The sequence below is a fragment of the Erpetoichthys calabaricus genome, chromosome 12 (genome assembly GCF_900747795.2).
Source record: "Erpetoichthys calabaricus chromosome 12, fErpCal1.3, whole genome shotgun sequence".
NCBI lineage: Eukaryota > Metazoa > Chordata > Cladistia > Polypteriformes > Polypteridae > Erpetoichthys > Erpetoichthys calabaricus.
The window spans coordinates 4033885-4057397 of NC_041405.2; the positions used below are offsets into that span (position 1 = coordinate 4033885).

The window sequence follows — 23513 nt, forward strand, 5'->3', positions numbered from 1 at the left end:
TCACCCTGTGCTGCCACGATTGAAGAGGAGGAGGAGGAGAGCTGGGAAACAGCTGTGTGTCTGTCTGGCAGGCTGCACGTCACATGAAAAGACCAATGGGGGGGTTGGTTGTGTTTGAGTCCGGATTCCTGGTCCCGGCAGCGGCTAACTGCTAAAATTGAAGCAGCTCTGCCTCACAGTCACACGCGTGGCACACAAGTATAGATTACGCTGCGCAGAGTGCAGACAGTGAGGGGCGCAGCTGAGGCGCACAACTTAAACCTTTTGTGCTCTGGTCAAGTCAGGACAAATTTTTCTAAACAGAATACGTACAGGTAGGAATCTTTACATATTGCTGCAGTAATGCGTCCTGACCGCTAGAGGTCAGCCTATGCCCAGAACTGCCACTGACTACTACTACTACTAATAATAATAATTAATCATAAATTGTAATATTAGTACTACTATTATTAATAATAATAAAAATACTGTTACTAGGGCTGCACGGTGGCACTGGCTTGCAGTTAGGAGACCCGTCTGGGTTCGCTTCCCGGGTCCTCCCTGTGTGGAGTTTGCATGTTCTCCCCATGTCTGCGTGGGTTTCCTCCCACAGTCCAAAGACATGCAGGTTAGGTGGACTGGTGATTCTAAATTGTCCCTACTGTGTGTGTGTGTGTGTGAGAGAGTGCGCGCCCTGCGGTGGACTGGCGCCCTGCCCAGGTATGTTTCCTGCCTTGCGCCCTGTGTTGGCTGGGATTGGCTCCAGCAGACCCCCGTGACCCTGTAGTTAGGATATAGTTGGATAATGGATGGATGTATATATGTCCTGTTAGAAAACCGAAAATCTGTTAGAAAACAGTCGTAGCATCAGTGAAGACCAATTTTCTGAGGCAAATGATTGGGATTGCCTTATTAACCTGCCTTATCTCTCAGTATTGCAGAAATCGCTGAATTGACGTTGATCTATCTATCTATCTATCTATCTATCTATCTATCTATCTATCTATCTATCTATCTATCTATCTATCTATCTATCTATCTATCTATCTATCTATCTAATCCTGCCTGCTATACCAGAATCTATCTATCTATCTATCTATCTATCTATCTATCTATCTATCTATCTATCTATCTATCTATCTATCTATCTATCTATCTATCTTTTTTGGCGATTCTAAATTGGCCCTGGTGTGTTCTGTGGGCTGGGATTGGCTCCTGCAGACCCCGTGATCCTGTACCTAGGATATAGCGGGTTGGATAATGGATGGATGGATGGATACTGTTACTGCTACTGCTAATAATAGTTGCTGCATTCACCACACGACAAATCACCTGCAATCAAACGTAAAACTGGCATTAAAAACTAATTAATGTGAAACTCATGTTGCTCGCTGGTTTTTGCCTTCAAGCTATAAGGCGCGGCACAAACTTAAGAGACTTTTATCGGTTGTTACTGACAGTTTGAACCAATTCCAGAATAATAATAATAATAATAGTAATAATTTTAAAATACTTCTGACAATGTTACTCATGATAATATAAACAATATTACTATTAGCGTTGTGTCGGCCCACCTACGATGTGCTGACGCCTTCCATCTGTTCACGCCTTGCGCCCCACATATCTGGGTCAGGCACTTTATAGTCCATTGACCGCTGCACTTGCACATCGCGTTGTATTTTATTCATTGTTCCGCCTCAGGGCTCGGACCTCAAGGGGACGCGTTCCTGAGGTGGCAGCGGCACAACCTGGAGATGTCGACTACAGAGCGGCTCCCGGGAGCAACTGGAGAAGGAGGCGCAGGTGCAGCACTGAAAGAGCCCTTCGATCGGATGCGACTCCCGGCTGCTGAAGCCCATCAACTTGAACCCTGGGCTTGGGTCAGCTCACAGAGAGCTGGGGTTACAGGGGGGCATACGAGCGGCGTGTGAGCCCAGGTGAGGCGGAGCCGGGCGGCGTGTGTGAGCACCAGGGGAGACCAAGCGACTGAGAGCAACTGAGAAACCAAAAGTCCGTTTAAGTGTCTCTCGGCGTTAAGAGGTAATTCCATTCCTACGTCTACCAAAGTCGTTCCAACCTGATGATGCCATTTTGTCATCATTATTATTATTATTATTATTATTATTATTATATTTCTGGAATCGGTTCAAGCTGTCAGTAACAACCGATAAAAGTCCCTTAAGTTTGTGCAGCGCCTTATAGCTTGAAGGCAAAAACCAGCGAGCCACTGATGAGTTTCACATTAAACATTTAAATATAATTTCAGTTGTGCGTTTAATTGCAGGTGGTTTGTCGAGTGGTGAACGCAGCAACGCGCATGCTCCCAACCCTACTTTCTCTCTCTCTCTTCTTTTATTGTTTTATGATTTCTACAAGTAAAACATTTATTTATTTATTTATTTATTTATTTATTTATTTATTTATTTATTTATGTGTTCATGGTTTAGCAATGTATAATACGTCGTATATGTAAATTAAGAAAATAATCTCGTGTCTTGTAACGAAAAGTCTCGGGTGTGTTGGGGGGTTAATGGGCGCCATTAATGCCCTTTGCCACAGGCGGCGTTATTCCAGGGTGTTGTTGTTGTCCTCGGCAGTGGTGTGGCAGATTAGTTAGCCGACTTGACATCGCGGATTGACTTCTCCAGTCGACGGGCCGCATTCATTCATTGCCCGAGATTCACACTGAATTGGGTTCATTTGAAAAAGAGAGAGACAAGCCTCGCGTTACCCCGAGTACTGGGCGCTGATGCCACTTTAGGTATCGGAGTGAGACACGCCCATTTGTCACGCTTCAGGAGGACTGTCGGGGATCAGGGACACGTTCTCGTCACAATGCGAGTTTTGAAGGGTTTCCTCGTCGTGCTGCTCGGTAAGCCAAAGCTTTTTGGATCAACTGGCTGAAGTGCTGAAGTTCAAGGGCGACCCTCCATTCACGCGATGAAAGCTAACGCCCGGGCGGTGGTCATTAGTCCGCCTTTTATTTTATATGGGGTTCATAAGGACCCCTGGAGTTCGAGTCGACATCCAGGTGCTACGGATTTTCCTCGCGACACATCACGGGTCTGAGCGGCACAAGCAGAAGCTCAGTGTGGGGGGGGGGACTCCTCGTTACGCGCCTTGTCGCTTGTTTCACGTGAGCGCGCATTGATTTATCTATAATCTATAATAACTAATAATCCGTTTAGGCTTCACATATTAAACGTATGGTGGACACATTTTGGGTGGTTTTGAAAAGAGGTGAGCAAATGTCTTCCGAAATATAATCTTTTTTTTTTTTTTTTCTAATGATGAATATTCCATAAGGTAACACTGAACTGGAATGAACGGTTTTTACAATTAATTACTTTAATCTCTTTCAACATGCATCGTTCATGACTCTTCATTTTATTATTAATCTAGGCGATTTACAAAATGGGCGGCACGGTGGCGCAGTTAGCTTCCCGGGTCCTCCCTGCGTGGAGTTTGCATGTTCTCCGTGTCTGCGTGGGTTCCCACCGGGTGCTCTGGTTTCCTCACACAGTCGAAAGACATGCAGGTTAGGTGGATTGGCGATTCTAAATTGGCCCTAGTGTGTGCTTGGTGTGTGGGTGTGTTTGTGTGTGTCCTGCGGTGGGTTGGCACCCTGCCCGGGATTGGTTCCCTGCCTTGTGCCCTGTGTTGGCTGGGATTGGCTCCAGCAGACCCCCGTGACCCTGTGTTCGGATTCAGCGGGTTGGAAAATGGATGGATGGATTTACAAAATCTGAGATACAATTGGTTCTATGTCTTTTGTTTTCTCAGTTGGGGCACAGGCAGGTGAAGTGACTCGCTCAGGGTCACACCGTGTCGGCAGACGTGGGGCTCGACCCCATAAGTCAGGTTTGTAGTCCCAACCAATAAAATGTGAAAGAAACTTTTATTACATAACATCATTCCAGACTCACAGGGAGACAGAGCCTATCCTGGCAGCACTGAAGTTACACTTCTCAAAATGCTGGCTATTTAGCGGCACTTTGTGGTTTTCTCCTGGGTTGTGTGCTTCCATTGCTTGAAACAGCGCCACTTCATTCTGGGTGCCTTGCATGTGACGTTGGTTTTTTCTGCTTTGAGAAACTCCCTCATATACAGAAAAAAAACTTGAAATCTTTAATGTTTGTGTGGGCTTCATAATGAAATACAAGCGGATTAGTAAAACCTGAACTTCACCCGTGTTAACGTGTGCAGCGAGAGTCCTTCTAAAATCAGGAACCTGTTTGATGTTTCACAAATCTCTTTCCATTTCTTTATGGTTATATGGAGCCTGTTACAGATCTTAATAAATAAAGCTTCTTTCTGGAGCCTTCATCTTTTGGGGGATCCAAAAATGTTTCCCCTATTGCAGTTCTCTGAAGAACCGCCATGGCACCTTGACTTTATGAGTGCGCGTGAAATCAACTTGGATGCTCGGCTCAAACTGCAGACATTCACCTGTTCTGCTTTCATCTTTTCCAGGCCGGCTGTTATGCTGTGGACAATGCGAGAGTCCAGGTAATGACAACAGGCTTCATTGTTCAAAAGTGAGAAGTGACATCAGAATTTAATGTTATAGCAAAGAACTCATCACAGAGCAAACTGATGAACGTTATGTGTAGTATAATGTACTGGAGAATAACGGACATAGAGAGGGGCAATACTGTGCTTAGGAAAAGTATCTATCTATCTATCTATCTATCTATCTATCTATCTATCTATCTATCTATCTATCTATCTATCTATCTATCTATCTATCTAATCCTGCCTACTATAACAAATTCTATCTATCTATCTATCTATCTATCTATCTATCTATCTATCTATCTATCTATCTATCTATCTATCTATCTATCTATCTATCTATCTATCTAATCCTGCCTACTATAACAAATTCTATCTATCTATCTATCTATCTATCTATCTATCTATCTATCTATCTATCTATCTATCTATCTATCTATCTATCTATCTATCTATCTAATCCTGCCTACTATAACAAATTCTATCTATCTATCTATCTATCTATCTATCTATCTATCTATCTATCTATCTATCTATCTATCTATCTATCTATCTATCTATCTATCTATCTATCTAATCCTGCCTACAATACCAAATTCTATCTATCTATCTATCTATCTATCTATCTATCTATCTATCTATCTATCTATCTATCTATCTATCTATCTATCTATCTATCTATCTATCTATCTATCTATCTATCTATCTTTTCACCCTTCGGCGTTTTCATATTTTATTTTTATGCCACATTGAATGTCCGTGGATTTCTTTTCCTTTTCCATGACGCTGATCAGCAGATTTAGACCCTTCAAAGTCAATCAGATGTCTCAGCCAAGCTCCCCTCTGTGACCCCCGGTGTCTTTGTGTTTTCTTTTTTTTTCAGATGCCTGTGGCACCCAATCAGTCCACTCCAGGATTGTAGGGGGCACAGCAGCTGTGGAAGGGGCATGGCCGTGGCAGGTGAGCCTTTGGAGGAATGGACAGCACATCTGCGGGGGGTCCCTGATTAATAAGCAGTGGGTGCTGACCGCTGCACACTGCGTTGTGTAAGTAGACCCGTGTTTCAACGCATCTGCCTCGCTGTTTTGGGGGTCAAGTGGGGGGACGTTGAGCTCTCACACGTATCGTTTTTCATTGCTAGACCCTGAGCGCCAGTGTCCGATTGGCAGCTGGATGAAGTGTTTTTTTCAAACCCCAAGTCACTTTCACTTGTGTTTTTGTTTTTCTCTCCAGGGGTTACAATAAAGAGAATTTTCAAATCTACTTGGGAATCCACCAGCTTGTCATGCCGAGTGCTCACACGGAGGTCCGCAGTCTGAAGGAGATCATTATCTACCCTGGTTTCTTTGATGCCAAGTTTGGAAAAGATGTCTCCGTTGTGCAGCTCAGCCAGCCCGTCACCTACAGCAGATTCATCCAACCCGTATGTCTCCACAATAAGAGCAGCAAGTTCATCTTCCAAAACAACTGCTGGGTGACGGGTTGGGGCTCCATCTTGGAAGAAGGTGAGGGCCACAGTCTGCTTTCTTGGTCTCCATGGTAACCGCCCCACCCTGCCTCCTTCCCTTGGAGCCGCACCAATGCATTCTGGGATTTCTCCCTCTTTGTCTGGAGAGTCACAATGGGAGTTTGTTGGGATCACTTTGCTTTTTCTCACTTGGCCATAACAACATTTTCATAGCAATGACGGAGCTCAAAGTGCTTTATGGGACAAAGTCGTCGTGCAGTTGTGTAAAGATATCAAGACCCGGCTGGTGACTTTAACTTTTTCTGACTGTTCCTTAGTCTTTCAAATATTTTTTTGAACGTCAGTGCCAGGGTCTTAAAGGCCACTGATCCATTGGCTGAATTTGTTGTTCATTGCATTGCGTATTTAACGATGTTGAAAGTGAGTTGCATTCTCCGGTGCCGTCGTAATTTTTTCTGATGGTTAAGGCCAGCGGTGGAGTAGATGACCTGCTGGTAGTCCTAACCAACCAGGACCAAAGGTGTCACAGAAAGTCGACAAACAAGATGGCAGATGTGGAAAACAGGTTGTTTTTAATTCACAAAACAGGTGAAAGAGTTTACAGCGGAGACAATTTGAAAAACGAAAGCTGACTTCGCCCTCGCCATGGATTTCACCTTGAGTCAGGTCATGGTTGGTGGGCAGGGCGATGTCCCTTAGGCCAGTCACATTCGACTTGGTGACCTCAGCTTCAAAGGTGATGTGGCGCAGCACTACTAGCTGATGATGATGATCACCCAATTGAAATATGAAACGGGGAAAAATTGGCCATCGAAGTCATGAGAGTTTGCTGGACCACGATAGGAGGGGACAAGATGGTCGACGAGGTGATTGAGTTCAAATTAAGATTCAGTGAAAGGCTCTGATGAAGATGCAAGGTCGAATTTGGACGACTCCATCGTTGCTCAAGTGGGCACGGCTCACCTCCACCATAGCGCTGGTGGCCATACACACCAGTAAGACATGGAGGGCAATGCAGAACATCACACGGTGACTCTTGGGGGTCACCTTAAATGGTCCCATCACAAACGAGCTCAATGAAGCTGTCAGACGTGTCTCACCAGCCATGTACTCTCAAGATGGCGTTACACTAGAAGCTCAAAAACGGGGAGGGGGGGGGTAAACAAGGCCCACCCGGTCAAGACATGTAAAGAGGACCTCACTGTCATTGACATCAGTTGGGAACGAGGCGATGAAAGTGGGTGACACACCCTTGCTGAGCAGTGTGCCAGTCTAAGTGGGGAAAGTCCAAAGACACAAAAGGACCCCCCTACAATAAAAAGCATAAAGGACTTCCGTCGGCCCAAAACGAAAGAATAAGACCCCCCACCTCCCAACAAAACTGAATCGTGAGCTTAAGTGGGCTCCCAAGGGGTTTCACAAAGCCCCTACCTCGCAGCCAATCACTGAGCCACCTGACTCCTCTTCATCGGTCGTTTCACAGCGCGCTCACTCGCCGGTCGATCGACTTCATCCAGAGGAAGCATGTCACTCGTCCACCTGTCCGTCCCCTGACTTGATACCCAAACTCTCCGCACTGAGGCTCTCGTCGCCCCACCAAGGAGATCCGCACGAATACCGGAGACTACAACACACAGCACCCCCTTTTGGCAGACCAAACTCGGGGACTACCCGCTAATTCAGTTAAGGAGGAGTTGTTACCAACACTATGGAGAGCACCTGCCAGTTCCCGGTGGCACAATCAGTTCAACGACATCAAAGCGTGACCAACGCGTCATTGAGACGCACAAAGACCCGAGATGTCACCTCCTTGTCCAGCTGCAATGCCAACACACCTTTGTAGGACGTGTGGGTGGTTTATGAAATCGCGACTTTTGTGTAAGACGTGGCTTGTGCGCATTTCCCAGTGATAGGCAAGTTTTATCCATGCGGCCCCCAGGAGCCATTAGAGGGCGTGCTAGTCCAGTGCCTTTTGGGGCAAATGGAAGACCCCACTCTTCCGACCCCAGAAGCGATTCCTCAACTTGATTTCAGAGTGTTGGATAAATGCCCCTTTGCCAGGAAGAAGGGAGGCTGGCATCTCAAGAGAAAGGAGAATGCAGGGCTCTACGAGATGGCGGTGGGCAACTCGGGCCACCCACCTGCTCGATGGGCTTCACTCCAGACAGGGCAGCTCTTTGTCACCTTGCCTGTAGAGTTTTCTGTTGTGCGTCTCTCCCTTGAGTGTTTTTTAACTCATTTTAATTTCATGGTGCGTGGTGGGGACTGCCATGGAGGTCCTATCACAGTAGACAGCATGCCACCGCACCCACCACACAAAACACCACCTCAAGATCCCAAATTAGGACCCGGGTGACAGCTTGGTACCACCCTAGTTCGGGGCCAATGTGACTTGAAAACTACAGCCCTGTGTAATGGTGGCATGGACCACCCTGACTGAGCTGAGTGATTGGCTAGCAGACCCTCATATTCTTGCACACATTGGATGAGGGTGCCCGCGATTCTCAGGGTCAGAGGGGTTATGCCATTTTGATGCCCACACCTGTAGTTTATCTATTTTTTCTTCTTTTTCAAGTAATCCTTCCAAGTCCTGGCACTCTGCAGCAAGTTCAGGTCGGCATCATCCCCAGCTCGGTGTGTAACTTCTTCTATTTAAACTTAACTGGCACCAGAATCTTAAACGACATGATGTGCGCTGGATACCTCTTGGGATGGAAGGACGCCTGCAGGGTGAGAAGGTTTTTGTTTTGCTTTCTGTTTTGGTCACAAGGAGTGAGAAACTATGACAGCCATGAGGGTAGTGCCCATCTATGGCAGTGTGCCCACCAGTTTCAAGATGCCATGTCTCCATTTGATTTGTGGCCTGCCAAGGTGGCACATCACCAATGGCCAAGCAAAAAGGTGAGATTTCTCTGAAATCCGATTTGTGACATGAGAGCCGGAAAAGGGTGGCGTGCCCTCTTCAGGGGCCTCACGTATAACGCCGTGCATAGAATTCATACTAAAACATGGCGTATGGGCCAAAACAGAAATGTGTGTACGCATAAATCTGTGCGTACGCCAACTTCCACATTCTTCCACTCCATAAATCCCGGTCAGTGTGAAAAGTAACGCACGTGCACGCACCTGCCGCCACTCCACAACTCCTCCCAGAATTACACCTCTTTGAATATGCAAATCAATATACATAGGCCTTAAGTTCAGCATTCTGTGAAAAGACAATGGCAAAGGCACGGGGGGAAAATAGAAGAATTTCAGCGAATACCAAGTGGAGGCAAAGAAAAACGTACTATTTGTTGGTTTAAACAGTGGAATAAACAACAAAGGGAAGTTGATCGAGTAACAGAGTGGCGGAGAAGCTCAAAAGTCGCACAGTGCCCGAAATAAAAAAGGAGTGAGTCGTAGCCCACCGTCTGAGTGTCGTATAGAAGCTTATTAGGGTACAGAGAAAAGAAATAAAAATAGGGACACAGTGAGAAAAAAGCTCAAAATGCCAACTTTAATCTCGAAATTTCCTCTTTAATCACATAGTTTTATTTTGTCATTAAAGTAGAACATCATAAACTGCATCTTAAAATCATTTAATTTACTAGTTTCTCAAATCCCATCGTAACTAAAGTAGCACATTAAATGCTTTGTATTGTATGTGTTCTTGTATGTGCTCTGTGTGTGTGAATCACTACGTGCTTCTTAAACAGGACACAGAGTTCATTACATTTGTGATATTACAGCTCTCTGAATATTTAAAATAAAATTATTTAATTATATACTTGATATCATTTTCATGATGATAGGAGTTAAAGCGTGTTATTAAACATGGAGACACGGTGGCGCAGCGATAGTGACGAGCTGGCGCCTCGTCCACAGATTGTTCCTGCCTCCCACAAGATGCTTGCTGTGCCGTGCGTGACCTTTAATGAAGTAATTTACTGTCTTTCTCAAACACACTAACACTCAAGTCCTGTCCTTCCTTTTTCTTTCTCCAAGTAACCAATCGCCACACAATAAGCTCTGTAATAAATGCAAGCCATCTGTAAGCTTAGAACGGCATGTCTTAAAAGTGTTTAAAGAAAACATTGAAATATCTTCATAGTACACGTTTAACTATTCCATCCATCTATCCATCCCGGGTCATGCCAGCCCCAGCAAGAATACAGCGCGAGACAGGAACAGTCCGTGAATGGGCGCCAGCTCGTGTTGTCACATGTTTCATTATTAACAATATAGATTATTTAAATGAAGTTAAAATGTATCTGTGTAATGTAATTTACATACTTTACTGTAATGCATTTCATCTTAAAAATGATATCAAGAGCTCCAAGAAGGTAGCGCCTGGAAATATAAATCAACTTAGAAGCCAGTCGTCATCATCTTTAAATACAAAGCGCTCTCAATTGAATTGAATTGAATTCCTTTATTGTTATTGTATGGTACAATGAGATTCAATATGCCAATCCTCCATAAACTTATTTACCTCCATCCATCCATCCATCCATCCATCCATTTTCCAACCCGCTGAACCCTAACTACAGGGTCACAGGGGTCTGCTGGAGCCAATCCCAGCCAACACAGGGTGCAAGGCAGGAACCAATACCGGGCAGGGTGCCAACCCACCACAGGGACTTATTTACCTATAAAATGATAAAATAATAATAATAATAATAATAATATGATTAAAAAACAATGAAATATAAACAATATGAAAGCATAAGCACAATCTACATGTACATATAATGCAGATAGTGAAACAGTTCATGAAGTGGCTGAGGTTGTGCAATATTCTATTATATTATATATTATATTCTATTCTATTATAACTGTAGTGCAGGTTTACAGTGAGGTGATTGTACTTATAAGTACAGACAGTTCTACAAGGAGCACTTGATGGACTGATTGAGTGCATTTAGAGCTCTTGGGATGAAACTGTTTCTGAACTGCGAGATCCCTACAGGAAAGGCTCTGAAGCATTTGCTGTACTGTATGGGAGTAGTTCAAATAGACTTTGCGCATGGCTGAGACAGCATGTGGTAGACGCTGTATCCTGATATTTCTCCCCGCTCTTGACCCAATCTGTCGTAGGGCTTTCCGATCAGCTGCTGTAGAGCTGTGATTCCACACTCAGATACAGTGGGATAAATACTCAGTGGTGCACTGAGAGTAACAACGCTAAAGCAACGATGGTATTTGGAATAGTTTGGCCATTCCGTGGACAATTACATGGTTACAGATTGATTACAATGAGATGCCTTAAACTAATAAACGATATGCAGTTAATTTTAGTGTATTTGATAAAGCCACATACGGGATGTGAATCTAAAAAATAAAGGGAAACAACACAGGAACAGTAGCATGGCTTTGATGCTGGGTGCTGCCAGTTGGCAAAACCGAGCTGAAAACTTACGTATGCCAGGGACTGAGCTGGAGTGAAAATGTGCGTGGCTTTACAACAAGTTTAGTTTTTATACAGCGTGGAATACATGAGGCCCCAGGGCACTAAATCAAAGTGGAGGAATTGAAATATCTTGGGGTCTTCTTCACAAGTGAGAGAAGAAGGGAGTGGGAGTTCCACAGGATGTTCGGAGCAGCGTCAGCTGTCCTGCTGATGTTGTACCTGTCAGTTGTGGAGAAGAGACAAGCAAGCCGAAAGGCAAAGTACTCGACTTGCCGGTCGATCTCCATCCATGCCCTCACCTATGGGTAGTGACTAAAAGTAGGAGATGGTAGATACCAGTGGTGGGAATGGGCTTCCTTCACAAGGTGTCTGGGCTCAGCCTTAGAGGTAGGATGAGGAGAGCAAACATTCAGGGGCCGCTGCTCCTGGTAAGGATGCCTCCTGGGTATCTCCCTACTAAAGTGCCAACTGGAAGGAGACCTTGGGGCAAACATAGAATTACGGTGGAGAGATTAAATCACCCAGCTAGTCTGAGAACACCTTGGTATCTCTCCCATAGGTGGTAGAGGAGGTGGCAGAGAAAAGTGACATCTGGGCATCTTTGCTCAGACTGCTGCCTTCACAATCTAGACCTGGAAAAGTGGCAGAAAATGGGTGCATGACATCATATCCTCAAACCCAGTTAATGTAATTCAGGATCACATTGGGCCTGGCCCTGTCCCAGCAGCATTGGTTGATGGGCAGAGGCCAACAACTACCAATGGGTTTTTCTGCAGGTACTCTGGTTTCTCCACCCTTGTCCACAGGGTTTCCATTTTCAGCTGATTGGCCCCTGTGTGTGTGTGTGTGTGTGTGTGTGTGTGTGTGTGTGTGTGTGTGTGTGTGTGTGTGCCTTTCATCCAGTCCTCAGTTTCATTCCTGCCTTGCGCCTCATTCTGGTAACACTGGACTCTTGAAAGTCCAAAAATTGTACTAAGCAGTTTTAGTCAGTGCTCTGAGGACTGGATCTCGAATGAGTTTAGCTTTGTTGCAGGCCGTGTCTATGCATCTAAGATTTATATTCAAGAGTTTTTATTCTTATTTGTTAAAGCTGGCAGGATGGGGCATCAGAACCAATTTGGAATCACCACTTAACTTTAACACTTGCCATTGAAACGTGAGAGAGAACCAGACTACCCTGAGAAGACCTCCCCAGGAGATTGTGCAGACTCCATGCGTGGTGGCCACGGCACGACTCGCCAAGCCACCTTGTGGCCACTTTGTATAATGCAGCTTGTTCCACACTCATTCCTCTCTTTCTTTTCAGGGTGACTCTGGAGGTCCCCTCGTCTGCAGCACTGTCAACGGCTCCTGGGTCCAGGTTGGCATAGTCAGTTGGGGGTTTGGATGTGCCCGGTTCTGGTTCCCAGGAGTTTACGCTCGTGTCGCATTCTATCTCAAGTGGATCGAGGAGGAGACGAGTTCAAGTGTTCGGCTGCAAGTGATGCCCAAGGATCTGATGAACACGGTCCTGCTCTTCTTCGACTCGAGGCCTAAGGCTGGATTCTGGGAGGCCATCGCCTACATACTAATGAGCCTTTTGCTAATGAGACTTTTAGGCCTTATCTAGTAGTGATGAGGAATGGAGAACATGACGAGCCAATCTGTGGTATTGAGAACCTAAGATTTGAATTTCTGTACTGTCATTTTTGGACCAGCAGCCAGAGCGCCAGACATTTTCCTGGGACCTAAAACAAAAACAAAATACAACAGCAGGCATTTCATGGTGAGCTGAATAAAGGGGTGTGTCGTAAATGTAGTGAAACCCCCCCATAAATTGGCCACCAGGTCACATTTGCCCCCATACTTGGCACTAATGAAACCCTTTGGTTTGATGAGTTTTTTCACATAAAGGTTGGAACGACTAGTGATTGTGAGAGACCACTGCGCTGCCGCTACACTCCACCCATCTAAAGTGCAAATCCCATCCTCGTCGCCAAGTGCATTTCTATGGATTTGCACCACAAAGCATCTCAGTTCTGCAGATTTGCACTGTGGTGAACTGCCGGGGTTCAGATGCGAACCTGCAACGTGAACACTCAGAAGGGGTCTCCATGCGCCAGGAGCCAATAAGAGAACTCCTTTTGTTGCCCACTCAGAGACCACTTCTACGCGCTGCGAGCGGAGTCCGTCCTTTTGACTTCAGTTCAACTCTCTCTGTCTCTCCTTCTCTCTCTCTCTATGCGCCCACCCTCTCTGCACAACGTCGCCAATACACTCCAGCCATCCGCAGTGCAAATGCCACCCTCGTCACCAAGTGACCTGGGTGGACACACACAATGAATCATCTCGCTTCACAGAAGTGCAGCATCTGGCTCCAAAGCCAGAAAAACTCCTTTAGTCAGTCACACAGAGACCACCTCTGAACATGACAACCAGAGGGGCTTCCTGGGTATCATCATTCATCACTTCGATTCCCCATTTTTTCTGTGTAACGTCACCACTACACTCAATCCCATCTTCATCACCGAGTGCACTGCTGTGGATTCACACTATGACATGTCCTAGTCTGTGGTGAACTGCTGGTGGTCAGTTGTGGCCCCTCAAATTCTGCCTCGGTTTCCTTGCAGGCCTGAGCTAATTGAAGATCTCCTCACCTCTGTCACAAAGAGACTGAACACGGCGAGAGGAGAAGTTCCTCCCCCTCTGTCACCTGCCACCTTTAATGTGCAACGTTGACACCACAATTGGACTGGGCGACTTTCTTCTGAGATGGCCGGTGAGGGTCCCATTCTGGTTTTGTGGATCTTTTGGAGACTTTTAATCTGTTATCACCGTGTATGGGGGGGGGGGGGGGGGGGGGGGTTAGGATGGGGGGGGTCTCCTTGCTGTGCCTTTGCATTTCCAGAGAGTCCCTAATGAACCAAGTGGTGATGGAGTCAGTGCAATTCAAATCATTTTTGTGTAGATCTGAGCACAGGAGCCGGGCACTATGGCAAGTTCTCAGGTGAAATGCAAATCATCTTCTTCTTCTTGCTCTTACTCCGCTTCATCTATTCTCACTTCTTTGTGGGGTCAATATCTTGTAGGTTTCATTTTATGGCTGGATGCTTTCCTGATGCCACCCCTGTTTTTTGATTTTCCGTTAAATATCTTCATTGGCACTTTCTTTGGCTTGGGTTGCCTTTGTTCCAGCAATCCCATTTTTGCCTTTGTGTTCCATTACGACTGGAATGCTCCTTTGTGTGAAGAATAAATCATTTCTATTACAAAGATTCAGTGCTTTTCCGTATTACTTGCCAGGGTTTGGCGGTGATTTCCCCCTCTAGTAGATATCATTGGAAGTGTTAGGACCTTTGTGCTTTGGAAGTCTTCAGTGCTCGTGGGCAGGCGGGTGGCACGTCAGCAGACTCCCGGGTCTGAACCAGGGTTGGATGATGTTTATGCAGTGTCTGCATGTTCTTCCAGCGTTCTTCTGGTTTTCTTCACATGTCCCCTAAAATATGTAAATGACTTTAATTGGCAAATTCAGGTGGATCGAGGTTGTTGTCACCGTACTTCCAGAGTTGACCCCACATTCCCAGCGACCCTTTAGTGAACTACAGCAACCCTGTTTGAGAGATGAATGAGGACTTTAAGGTGCTACGACAACTTCAAGTCACCTCATCTTCATAGTTTCTTTTTCAGGGGGTTGACACAAGGAGTTATTTATTCTGGTTCTTTGTAAATTGCACACAATCATTTGTAGTTACAGAAAAGGCCATCATTGTTTTAAACACCATGCCATTGTCAAACCTCCTTTGTCCCATTTTCAAGATATGCAGCGGCGGCACGAGGCAGAGGCCAAACCGGGACTGGGCACCTGCCCATTGCGGGGTCCACACACATCCACAGCGTAACGTCAATTAACATCTCATGCAGGCCAGTGTGAGGAAACCTTCTCAGAAACATGGAGAACGTTCACCAAACACGCAGACAATGACTGACTGGAGCATTTGAACCCACTGTTGCTACTGTGAAGCAGTAGAGTCCACAACCACTCAGCTTCTTTGCCTCCCCATCTTTTCTTTTGTGATGTACGCCCATTCTTAAAATTTAAAGGTGCCAAGATGGCTCTTCAGAGAAATGTCATAGAGGGCACCATTTTTGAAACCCAGAAGTACCACCCATATGAAAGTTCCAGAAAGATCCCCCATGTGGACCCGTAACAGGCCCTCTAACGATATCAACAGACAACCGATTTATGAAATCCCCGCGTGTTCCTGATTTTAAAAGACGACTCTCATGGCATGCAGTCACGCAGGCTAAGTTCAGGCTTTCGTGATCTGTTGTACCCTAATGCAAGACATTAGCTTTGCCAACACGTGAGGAATCTTTTCAAAGCCGATTGGCACAAGTTCAAATTCAAAGAGCCCTACCCAGAATGGATTGGTTCTTTGTGAGCCAAGCCAGCGAAGTGCCATTTTAGAGCCAGCGTTTTACTGAAGAGCATTGAGGTTCATGAAGGAATGCTGCATTGTGAGCGAGCGTCAGTTACGGCACTACGGTCATTTGGCGCGATTCCCTGAGGGTGGTCCGGCTCACAGGATCCTCATTGTTGACCAAGGGGACACCCACGTAACATCTTGTAGGTGGTTATTTCCAGTGGGGGGTACTGGACCGCGTGTCTGCTTGGGAGGGGGGGTTGCCAACCCGAATCCTGAGGTGTTTCATCGTGTGGTGGGTACGGCAGGGCAGACCTGAGGTTTACACTTCAGAGGGTCTGCTTGTTTTCACAGTTTTTGGGAAAGGTTGAGGAAGTTGGTGGAGCTAATAATGTCACTGTGACAACAACACCTGGTGACCTGCGGGCACTACAGGACCTGAACTGGCACCATGCTCGTTATTAACTGCCATGCCCCTTTGAGTTCTAATTTGGGAACTAGAAGTGATGCTAGAAGCAGAGCAGACAACATAATAATTTCATTTTAGTCATATAGCGTAACGTAAACCCTAAACATCATTTACAGTATTTAAACATCAAAATAGTTTTAATAAAAGTACAAAAATAAATTCCACGGTTCAGCTTTGCACTCACAGATCTTAACTCAAAGTCTTCATTCCAGCCCGCTGGAGCGTCCAAATCCCAGGAATGGAACTTTGGTGCTCCCTTGTGGTCTGTTTGCAAACGTCGTTCTGTATTACAAAATAATAATTCTTTACATTGATGTGGCTTCCTGCCTTGCACCCTGTGCTGGCTGGGATTGGCTCCAGCAGACCCCCATGACCCTGTAGTTAGGATATAGCAGGCTGGATAATGGATGGATGGAGGGATTGATATGGCTGCTGCCCCGCAGTTAGGAGACCTGGGTGTTCGCTTCCCGGGTCCTCCCTGCATGGAGTTTGCATGTTCTCCCCGTGTCTGCGTGGGTTTCCTCCTTCAGTCCAAAGACATGCAGGTTAGATGTATTGGCCATCCTAAATTGTCTCTAGTGTGTGGGTATGTGTGTGTGCTCTGCGGTGGGCTGGCGCCCTGCCCAGGGTTTGTTTCCTGCCTTGCGCCCTGTGTTGGCTGGGATTGCCTCCAGCAGACCCCTGTGACCCTGTAGTTAGGATATAGTGGGTTGGATAATGGATGGATGGATGGACGTTGTGACGGCTTCCAGTGGCTCCGCCCCCTGCTATGGTCTGGCTCCACTCTCCAGGAGCAGGCTGGCCTTCTATGATGGAGATCAGAAGGGGCGGGGTTTCCCTAAGGAGGCGGGGTGGAGTTTCTTCTGGGGCGGGGTTAATCGTCCCTGTTGGCCATTTTTCCTTAGCTGCAGAAGTGGAAGGAGAAGATAATGTTCGTGTCAGCGCCCCCTCTCACCCCGGGGTGGTATTGCTTACCTCATTAGAGCCAGTAAGGTGGTCCCAGGACCATTTGTTAACAAAAGTTAAATTACTGATGGAAGCTTTTCACTTACTTTGCCCATCATCTTCTCGGGTTACACCAAACTGGCCCCTCATGCAGAATGGTGCCAGCGGGGTGCTCCTTCACACGTGCCACCCCAATCCTAATCAAAAGGAGCTCACCCGAGCAGTTTGTGACTCTTCTTGTGGAGGCCTTTAGCTTCTGGCTGACAACCTAATTGCCAGCCGTGGACCTCATTTTTGTTTCCCTCTCCACTCCTCTTCTCGTTATGCTGTCATCATTGCTCTGCCCTCAGGGCGCCTGTTTGGTAATTGGCGTTGTTTTTATCTGCCACTGTGGAATGGTGACCTCTTCTTAGAGCTTTAAAAGTGCAAATTCATCTGAAATAAAAAACAAAAGGCGTGCCTGACAAGAAAATTTGAAAATGTTTCATTTCTATTCAGGTGCAAACCGGAGAGCATTCCGTGCCTTAATAAGTCTGAATGGTTTTGTCATCTTTTTCATGGGACCCTTGAACTACAGCAGGGGGTGTAAATGAACCCTCCATGAAGAGCTGAGTCGCCAGTGCACTGCTGAATTCCATCCATCTATCCATCCATCGTCCAAGCCTGCTAAACCTGAAGATGGCGGTCACAGGGCACCTGCAGCCTACCCTAACAGGGCACAAGGCTGAACAACAACCAGCAGAGGGTATCACCCCATGCCACCCCATCACAGGAGGAACACAGACCAGTGGCCAGCTTAGCATCACCTAACCTGCTAGTCATAGCCTACGTGATCATTTGTGCTGACTAAATGTTCTAACTAATTAGTCAAGATCTTCACAAAGCGTGGGCTTTCACTGATGGAAAATGACATGGAAGTGCAGTGAATGTCAAAAGAGTAAAACTTCTAACAACGACTATCACAAGGGACACAAATGTCACTTTTAAGGTCCATTAAGATTTCTGAAAACTCATTTCTAGTAGAAGATCGTGAAAAGACACACCCTGTGTCAGCAGAAACAGACTGAAGGGTCGATGGGATGCTGGACCACCACTGTGCAGCATAAACTGGTCAGATGAATGGAAGGTCTGCTCTACATGGATGAGCTGATTCAGAAAAGGAAGAGGATACAGAAAGAGATACGATAAACTGTCATCACCACCAGAGGAACTCGGAGCTGCAGCGGATCCTTACAACACTGGGGCCAAACCACACTCACACACCAACACTTACTGGGATCATTTGACTGACGACTTTATTCAAATTGGGACCATTTCTTTTGCTTTTTAATTTTCCATTTGAAGCCCAGATATATAGATAGATAGATAGATAGATAGATAGATAGATAGATAGATAGATAGATAGATAGATAGATAGATAGATAGATAGATAGATAGATAGATAGATAGATAGATAGATAGATAGATAATTTAATTTTTAAAATGACCTTTATTGTAAACAGTGACAAAAACATTAACAAAACAATATACACATTCAATTTACATAAAAAACCAAGCGTCATAATACACAAGAGAGCCATACATCCGACCCCAAGTACTCTCCTTTACACTCCTCCAACTCCGCACATTAATAAGAACTGTAACAGTTAATAATTATTATACTACAAAGACCACCTGTACTCCCCCTTTACACTCCTCCTACTCCGCACATTAATAATAAATTTAACAGTTAATAATTCATTATAACACAAAGACCACCTTTACTCCCCCTTTACACTCCTCCTACTCCGCACAATAATAACTACATGATGTTGATGCCCACCATTACTGTCGTTATTCCCAGTTGAACACCAGTTCATCCCCCTCCACAGCACACAGTACCTGTCATGTCCCCCACATGTCGCTAAACATTTCTAAATTATTTTTTAGTTTATGATACATGAAATCAAGTTTCAGTCTACTTTTAATTAAAACTTTGAAGAGCAACAGAGCGTCAGTCCCCATGAGGTTCTTCTCTTTATTTCTCCTTGTTTTTAAAATTGCTAACTTGGCTTGTCCTAAGAGGAAGTTTCCAATAACACATCTATTCTTATTTTTTTGGTAATAATTAATACCAAAGATAAAACAAATAGTAGAGAACTTAAAACCAAATCCACCAAGAAGAAAGTCCAAGAACAGGAACAACGGCTTCAGCCGTTCACAGTGAATGAACAGATGACAAATGGTTTCTCTCACAGTACAGAACGGACACTGGTCAGTCTCTGAAACTTTAATCGTAAACAGAAACGAGTTTGTGGCTAAGGCCGAGTGTGTTATCCTCCACTGCAGATCTCCAAGTCTTTTCTGCAATGGCAGTTTATAATAAGCTCTCCATGAAGGTGAGATGTTCTCAGAGACCTGCAGTTCCTTCCTCCACAGTGTGTCTGTTAACTCCTTCATTTGATTATAAAATGTCACTTTAACACACAGTTTATACAGTTCTTTTTTGGTAAACAGTTCAAAGTCTTTCTCGACTAGAGTACCAAAACGGAGAAGGTGCCCAGGCCTGTCAGTGTGCTCAGATACATTTGGCCTTACGATAATGGCAGGCGATGCCATCTCTACCTCTAGTTTGTCCTCACCTTTGAAATATTCGGCACACACAGAACTCGCTCCTGACCTCCTCAGTGCTGTTTTTACCTGGCTGAGAAAACGTTCAACCAGGCGTATTGATCTGATGCCCAGGACTGTCGCTAGGTGGGCAGGGGTGTGCCAGCACCTCATATCTGTGTTAATCAGGTCACTTATTTTTAAAAGTATATTGTTCAACAGAATAAATACAAAACAATCTGAAAACAATAATGGACATTCTAACAGAGGATTCCACACTAAAGGTTCTTCCATGAACCAATAAATACTCTCCAGATTTAGCCTGGTCCTTCTGAGTTTTCTGTGCCAGATTTGAAGTGCGGAATGATAAAATTTTGGCAAATCAGACCGAACAAACACTGCATTGTTTAAGAAGAAAAAATGTTCAGTGAAATTGAAGCCTCTTACTCTACAAAATAAAGCAAAGGCCAGCTGTCTCCACGGCAGGTGCTCGGGTCCGTATAAGAGCCGATGTAACATTTGGAGTCTAAATGCCTCCATCTTGCTTAACAAGTCAATGAGTCCCTGACCACCTTCTTCTACAGGCAGATACAGGACACTACGCCTCACCCAATGTATTCCATCCCAAAAGAAATCTAAAATAATGCTCTGGATGGTCTTGATGATAGATAATGGGGGGTCAACACACTGCAACTTATGCCAGAACATGGAGGCTATTAAATTATTAATAATGAGGACCCTGCCACGACAGGAGATCTCCTTTTGAAGGTATCTCCATTTGTTCATCCTGGCTTGAACTTTTTCTACCCAGTCTGCCCAGTTTTCTTCAGCGAAACCTCTCTGTCCCAAAAACACCCCCAGGTATCTGAAGACTCTTCTATTCCACTGAAGACCACCAGGCAGGTCTGGCGGGTTCCCATTCCTCCAGTTGCCAATTAAAAAAGCATTACTTTTGTCCCAATTAATCTTAGCAGACGACAGTTGCTCAAATTTATCCAGGCAATATTTCAGTGCCGTGATGTCTCCAGGATGACAGATAAACACTGACAAATCATCTGCATACGCGACCACCTTAAGGTTTAAGTTCGGGCACTGAGGGATGTTCAGACCTTGAAGATGGATACGAAGCTGCTGCAGTAGTGGCTCGATGGACAGCGAGAAGAGCATACCGGACAGAGAGCAGCCCTGACGTATCCCTCTGGTTACTTGGAGAGGGGCTGTTAATGCTCCATTCAGTTTCACGACACTAAAGACATTATGATATAAAAGTCCAATGTGCCTAATGAACGAAGGTCCAAAGCCAAAGGCCTTCAGAACTGCTAAAAGATACTTGTGGTCCACCCTGTCAAATGCTTTCTCTTGATTCAGCGATAAAAGTCCAGCGTCAAAACCAAAGAGTCTGGCCGCATCAATCACGTCTCGAACCAAGAAGATGTTGTCCAGAATACACCTGTTGGGTACACAGTATGTCTGCTCCGGGTGCACGATACTCGCCATGACTCTTCTTAACCGATTAGCCAGGGCTTTGGAAAAGATTTTATAATCCGCACATAGCAGGCTGACTGGACGCCAGTTCTTTAACTCCGTGAGGTCTCCTTTTTTTGGGAGTAGTGTGATCACCGCTCTGCGACAGGAGAGGGGCATTTCACCCACTCGCAGATAGATAGATAGATAGATAGATAGATAGATAGATAGATAGATAGATAGATAGATAGATAGATAGATAGATAGATAGATAGATAGATAGATAGATAGATAGATAGATAGATAGATAGATAGATAGATAGATAGATAGATAGAAAGATAGATAGATGTGAAAGGCACTATATGAGATAGAGGTTGCCAACCAGGATCTCAAGCTGTTTTGTCATGTGGTGAGTGTGACAACATGATGTACTACCCAACCTGACCCTATCTATCTATCTATCTATCTATCTATCTATCTATCTATCTATCTATCTATCTATCTATCTATCTATCTATCTATCTATCTATCTATCTATAGTGCCTTTCATATCTATCTATCTATCTATCTATCTATCTATCTATCTATCTATCTATCTATAGTGCCTTTCATATCTATCTATCTATCTATCTATCTATCTATCTATCTATCTATCTATCTATCTATCTATCTCATATTGTGCTTTTCACGTCTATCTATCTATGTAAGAAGTCATCATAGGAAGTAAAACTTTGAAATTTCAACACACAATGGGAGGTCTGAAATATGAAAGTCCCCCATTTGAGAAGCACCTGAGCGTTGTAGTGGACACGACGCTATGAACTGGCAGACAGTGTTCAGAAGTCATTAAGAAGGCTCACAGAATGTCAGGTTATATAGCGCCTTGACGTGTGGAGTACAAGTCCATGGAGGTTCTGCTCAAGCTTTGTAACACACTGGTGAGGCCTCAGCTGGAGTCCTGTGTGCAGTTTGGGTCTCCATATTACAGAAAAGACACAGCAGCACTAGAGAAAGTCCATTGAAGAACAACCAGGACTGCAAGGGATGAGTTATGAGGACAAATGGAGAGAGTTGAACCTTTTTAGTTTAAGCAAGCAGAGACTGACAGAATGACTGTGGTGGATCCCAGTTGTTATACTTTTCAATAAACTTGTCACCAAGAGCATGAGGACACGGTTAGACACTTGTTAAGGGCACATTTACCTCATTTTTTGAAGGATTTTCTTCAGACACATGGAGAATATGTGACCAGGTCGTGTGGTGGACCTTGGGATCTTGACTTGATGTTATTTTGGACAATCAAGGTGAACAGCATGGGGGTGCTGGCTGGGCTGACTGGCCTGTTGATGTTCTGATGCCAGTGAAGTGGGTGTATGAGGTGGATCTGTGAGTGCGGCTGCACTGCTGTTTGCTGCACGTCTGTCCGTCTGCTCCTTCACTTCAGATTGTCAAGGCACCATCGACTTTGTTTATAAGAGAAATCAATGAAACAAACAGGCCGTCTGCAACATTAAAGCCATAAATAAATAAGTAAATACATACTTGACAATAGACTTCATCAGGTGTCTAACTCTTTCACGGAGGCGTTCACGTATTCTTTCTAAAGAGCAGCATAACTGGATTTAAAGGACATTCACACATTTCAACGCAGCACGAGTTCCAATTCGTTATTTTTGGCTTCACAAACCCGTTTCTCCGGGACTTTCTCCGAAGCTCCTTCTATTTTTAACTCTGCGCCACTTTAGGGTGTTTATAAAAATTAGGATGCTGCTAGACGGGAAGGTGGAGCCCCGCCCGAGTGCCGTCTATTAAACAGAACAGCGTGAGAGCTGCGGGCGGCCAGAGACAACATGAGGGCTGCGAAGGAGTTCGCATTCCTGCTGCTCGGTAAGCTGGAGCCCAGGCGTGAGGCTGCGGCGTGCACTGCTCGTTAGTGACAGGGGCGGTGTAATCTGAGTACGTGACGTGGACTGCGCTGTAAACAGAAGGGGCTTACTCTCTGGGGGGGCATAGGAGGGGCGGGCTATTCGGGAGTTGTCGTTTCCATCATTTTTCATCATTCAGTTTGTACTTTCCGGGATTTTGTAAAAGCAGGTGCGCCCACCTGACCCTGTTTGATACGTAATCGAAGTTCGGTTCCTGAATGTTGGGGTGGGCGCTCTCTGCAGTCTACTGTCAGTCTATAACGAGAAGCAGACTGCACGTATCTGATAGAAAGCGACGCTAAGATGCGAATCCGTCCATCTTCATAACCCGCGTTGGCAGAGCAGAGTCGCTGCACTATAAAA

The 23513-nt window shown here is 45.2% G+C and overlaps 2 protein-coding genes across 2 annotated transcripts in view; both read left to right on the plus strand.

The window, feature by feature from the left end:
• The window catches only part of LOC114661731 (transmembrane protease serine 9-like), an 80690-nt gene that overhangs the window by 14108 nt on the left and 43069 nt on the right, over positions 1 to 23513 (plus strand). Inside the window, exons 7-14 of the mRNA XM_028814906.2 lie at positions 2778 to 2851; positions 4453 to 4488; positions 5378 to 5540; positions 5728 to 5999; positions 8538 to 8692; positions 12661 to 12714; positions 12796 to 12962; positions 21129 to 21217. Of these exons, the coding sequence (XP_028670739.2) occupies positions 2778 to 2851; positions 4453 to 4488; positions 5378 to 5540; positions 5728 to 5999; positions 8538 to 8692; positions 12661 to 12714; positions 12796 to 12962; positions 21129 to 21217 (1010 nt within the window). The remainder of the gene's footprint in view (positions 1 to 2777; positions 2852 to 4452; positions 4489 to 5377; positions 5541 to 5727; positions 6000 to 8537; positions 8693 to 12660; positions 12715 to 12795; positions 12963 to 21128; positions 21218 to 23513) is intronic.
• On the plus strand, positions 8197 to 13187 carry LOC127529780 (testisin-like). Its single transcript, XM_051934549.1, has 2 exons — positions 8197 to 8692; positions 12661 to 13187. Exons 1-2 carry the CDS (start codon positions 8495 to 8497, stop codon positions 12961 to 12963), a joined length of 501 nt encoding a protein of 166 aa, XP_051790509.1. The 5' UTR covers positions 8197 to 8494; the 3' UTR covers positions 12964 to 13187.